The following is a 4504-nucleotide window of genomic DNA, read 5'->3' on the forward strand; positions in this document are numbered from 1 at the left end:
GGTTTCGCGGTAAGAAGTTACGCCACTGATAAAGTCTCTAATATTTTGAAATAATGTCGTTTTTTACGCAATTGAAGTTTTCAATTTGAAGAGGCTTCCTATAATAAGCGGTTTTTTAAAAATTATTTACTCACATAATTGACTGGAATATTCTATTAGACTTGCGATTTTGTTTTCAATCTTATGATTGTTATGGAATGGACATCCGGCCTTTGAAAAAGTTTCATTAATGTAATATTATTTAACTCAGGTACAATTTATATTATTTTGTAAAATTTTCATTTTTGTTGTTTCATTCTACTCACTAATTGTAACTATATTTATGTTACCTTTGAAAAGGTATGCAGTAGTTGCCAAAACGTAAAGAATTATTTGTCTAAAAATAAATATGGGTTAAGCGATGTCTCTTTTTATTTGGTGTGACCGTAGACGAAACGAATCATTTCTTTCATGTATAAACAAAAGAGAGAAATGGATTTTTAATTTTTTTTCACGGCACTAATAATATGTAATGTATAATTATCTTACTTTATTCAAATGACTGAGGTCACCCTCATCAGCTTCTTCCTTCATCTCATTAGTCTCCTTAACATTATTAACGGGCCTTTTCTGAGTTGCAGCACGAAGAGTTCTGACTGTCTTTTCTGGAGATATGAAATAAATTTAATAAATAGTAAATTTACGAGTTAACTTATAATCTATTTAATGTATTATTGAAAAAATATTATTAATGTTATTATTATAATTATACTAACATAATAATTATAATTATAATATTAATATTATTAAATATTATTTGCAAAAAAAGGATTAAAAAGATAGTATTGGATATTACGTATGGCTTTGTCGTGTTCCTTTGTATAATTTTCGATGTGCCTGTAACAAAAAATAAGTTTTTTATGAGAGGTAACAGAAAAAATAAGTTCTTAAGATTATTTTGGATCTAATAAAAAATTAGTAGCGGAGTTAAAACCTTCTTTTGTAGACCTTTCTTATCCAAAAATAATGCTGGGAATCGTAGAATTTATCAATAAAATATATTTTAATTTCTTTCACGCTCAGTACTTATTTAAATTAAAAGGGACAAAACATTTTGATTATTTTAAGAAAACTTTTTTTGTCTAAAAAAAATTATTTCATCAACCAAATTTGGCTACATAAACAATTTTTGTTGAAGTAACCAACATTTTGTTTCGTCAACGGCTTATGTAGCAAACAAATAATTTTGTAATCCCCAAAACTTTTCTTAATTTAGTATGTTCGAATAGTAAGGATCTTATTTTTCAAAATGTTTTAGTCAAGAATTGAGCCTTATGGTGTTAGGTTTTTGTATATCCCTCACACTTGTGCACATCTTTTTTTAAACTAAAGGTCAAGGCATCAACAACAGTAATTTGGTGATTGTGAATTCTCTTTTGTTAAAACTTCTTCTGCTTTACCGAACACATTCTCATCACGTATCTCCTGCTTCGCACTCGAGTTTGTCCTTCATATTGTATATTATTTCCATGAATATATATTATTACAATTTATTAATAACATGCATTGGTGCTAAAACACACGCAATTTCATTGTCGCGTTTAAAAGAATGCAAATTCTTTTTTTAAACTTTTGTTATTAAACATTTTATTGCAACTTCTGCCGTTTTTTCAAAAACTGAATTTGCAAGTATAACCCGTTGTATATGATAATCTTGTAGGGAATTCAAAATCATCATTTTTCTTTTCTTGAATTTTTTCATGTCGTTTGTTATTTAACTTAAAATGTTCATTTTCGTGTTTTTTGAAACTTTGTACATGCTATAACTCGGTAATTTTTAATTTTTTGAAAAAAATTAATTCAGATCAATTGTTCGTATTTTTAAATACTATAAATATTTGTAGAGAAAATTTTTGAATTTTAAAAAAAGTTGTCTCAAAGTATTCAAAATGCACTAACTTTGTGAATTTGTATCTAAAATGGTTGACAAACGAACTTGACCTTTAGTTTAGGACACTAAAAGCACGTATCAAAGGCCAATCTAATAGATTAATTTTTTCAAAAGTTATCGTGCACACAGTCAGATAGACGTACTTACTTACATACATACACACACAAACATACATACACGCGCATACATACATGCACACATACACACACATATGCATACATCAATACATACATGCATGCATGCATACATACAAAAACATACATTCATCTGTACATACATACATAAATACATAAATACATACATACATACATACAACATACATACATGCATACATACATTCGTAAAAGCTTATTTTTCGGATTGAAGGGGTCTCAAAACGTGAAAATTTGACAAAAACTGTGTGTGTCAAATTTTCCACGAATCTGATACCATCTCTGATAAGAATAAATTAATTCGTCATGAATAATTTTTTGATAGTTTTTTTTTTTGGTTATAATCGCAAAAATCACACGTGATGAAAAAGAAATTAAAAGACAAATGTTGTGTTCAGAATGTGCCCACGCAGCGAGAAGATTTTTTTTCACTGTTAATGGTGTTTTTCACGATTAGAACACAAACTACGCATCCTATCAAAAAGTGATTCATAACAAATTTGTAGATCTTTTTCAAATTTACAATTTTTGTAAACTCATCTTTTACCGTATTTCGCATAGTTTTACCGAAAAATGTAATTTTTGATTTTTCTATTATTTTGTATTCTTTTAAAATTTGAATGTTCGATTTTTCAAGAAAATTTAAAAAGTTTTAATGATAATCTTGTAGTTCATTCAAAAAGTTTGATTTTGTTCGTTTGTTTTTGTTTGATTGTTCGTCTTTTTGAATACTATGAATATCCACAAAGAGAATTTTTAAATTCTGAAAAAAGGGTCTAGAAAATATTTAAAATGTACCCCCTTTTTGAATTTTTATCCAAAATGGCTGGCGGACATTTGAGAAAACCTGGGGGGGGGGGCAGTTTTTACACAAATCTAATACCTTCACTGATGAGAATGTAATAAAATTGAGAATCCCACAAGTTATTGAAATAAAATAATAAAATTTAGCACCATATTGTTGTGTAAAAAATGTAAATTTAGGAACTTACTTCCTGAGAGTGGCTAATCGAATTTCCTGTTCCTGAAGGTAATCATAGATAGTGTCAATCACGATATCTTCCGCTTTCAGCAAGTTTGTTAAATCATTAATATTATAATTGGATGAATCAAAATCGGCAGTTCCGTGAGAGTAGAAAAACATCACAATAGCAACGATGAGTGAAAATGATCTAGCCATTCTGTCAGTCCTGGAGAAAATTTTATTCTAGAACAATCGGTACATTAGATGCAGTGATTGAAGCGTTTTTACCTTTTGAAAGTTTCATTATTTATATGTGCTATATATAAAGAAACAACTGAGAGTTAAAAAAAGAACTCGATAGCTAAGAACAGTTGGTCATTGAACTGTTGTATATTCCACACACCTTATCAAACTGACGTGCTCTGGATAGTAAAATATTGGATTTATGACTTCTCGTTTCAATTATTGTTTCTCCGATTGAAGAATGTATTAAATCAGTTTGTTCTGAATACTACATAATAAAAAAACTGACTTAGATCTTATTTTAGACAATTGCATTATAAAATAAAAAATAGTTACGTAAACAAAACAAAACATTTTTCATTTAGGAAATTAGGACAAGTTTTTTCTTAAAATTCTTTTAAAAAATTTTTATTCAAAAATAAGAATATAGCAAGTAATTATAGTAAATGTTTGTTTGGTGTATTATTGCTTTTATGAATTCCAGATAAAACAACTGATAGGAACTTACACTTTAAGAAGATAAAATAAAAAATAGCGATCCTTTTGTTTATATAAAATCTTTTTCAATTATATTAATTTGACACCAGAATGTTTTTGCATCTCAGACAAGTTTTTGGTGAAATAAACAAAACTTATAGTCATGGAAAATTTCGGTGGTTGCACTTTCAAAACAATTTTGATTATTCTAAATTTTGTTCACTTTAAGAAACACTTTTAAAGTTATAAGAAATTTTGCACGGATTTAACTGATGCTATCTACTGGCGGTTGAAAAATCTCTCTTTTATAAATACAATTAATTTTACGTCCGTCAATGCAAGTTTTCATTACATTTTGAAAGTTGATTTATTTTTATCATTTTTTCTCTGAGTTAAAATATTTTATTGCCGGTGCGGACGAATTCATATCGCAAACTGAACTGGTTACACGTTTGAAAGACCTATATTCTTAATTAAATTTCTTACGACGTGCTGTACCATCTTTGCGGTTAAATTTCTTGCGTAAACAATCAATTATTTCAAGCAAAGTGGCAGGTAGGTATCTCGCTCACCACGCCGCGTATCTTTCAAATCGTTTTTCATGGTAGCGAAAAATCAACTTAATTAGACTTCGCAATCTCTAAGAAAATTGTTTCCGGTTGAATACATTTCTCCGAAATAATGTTTACCTCTAGTATGTATGGATCATTACTAAAAAGTTGTAAAATTTGAACTATG

The 4504-nt window shown here is 28.3% G+C and overlaps 1 protein-coding gene across 3 annotated transcripts in view; it reads right to left on the bottom strand.

Annotated features, from left to right (window-relative positions):
• The window catches only part of LOC117170645 (prolyl 4-hydroxylase subunit alpha-2), a 24967-nt gene extending 20794 nt beyond the window's left edge, over window positions 1-4173 (bottom strand). The window contains exons 1-5 of one of the 3 annotated variants that reach the window (XM_033357568.1): window positions 3798-4173; window positions 3450-3557; window positions 3075-3272; window positions 836-876; window positions 529-644 (exon numbers count right to left, since the gene is read on the bottom strand). In XM_033357568.1, the coding sequence (XP_033213459.1) occupies window positions 529-644; window positions 836-876; window positions 3075-3262 (345 nt within the window). In that variant the 5' untranslated portion in view covers window positions 3263-3272; window positions 3450-3557; window positions 3798-4173. The other 2 variants (XM_033357560.1, XM_033357576.1) reach the window with 2 other exon arrangements.
• Window positions 4174-4504: the final 331 nt, after the last annotated feature.

This window comes from Belonocnema kinseyi, chromosome 1, assembly GCF_010883055.1.
Source record: "Belonocnema kinseyi isolate 2016_QV_RU_SX_M_011 chromosome 1, B_treatae_v1, whole genome shotgun sequence".
NCBI lineage: Eukaryota > Metazoa > Arthropoda > Insecta > Hymenoptera > Cynipidae > Belonocnema > Belonocnema kinseyi.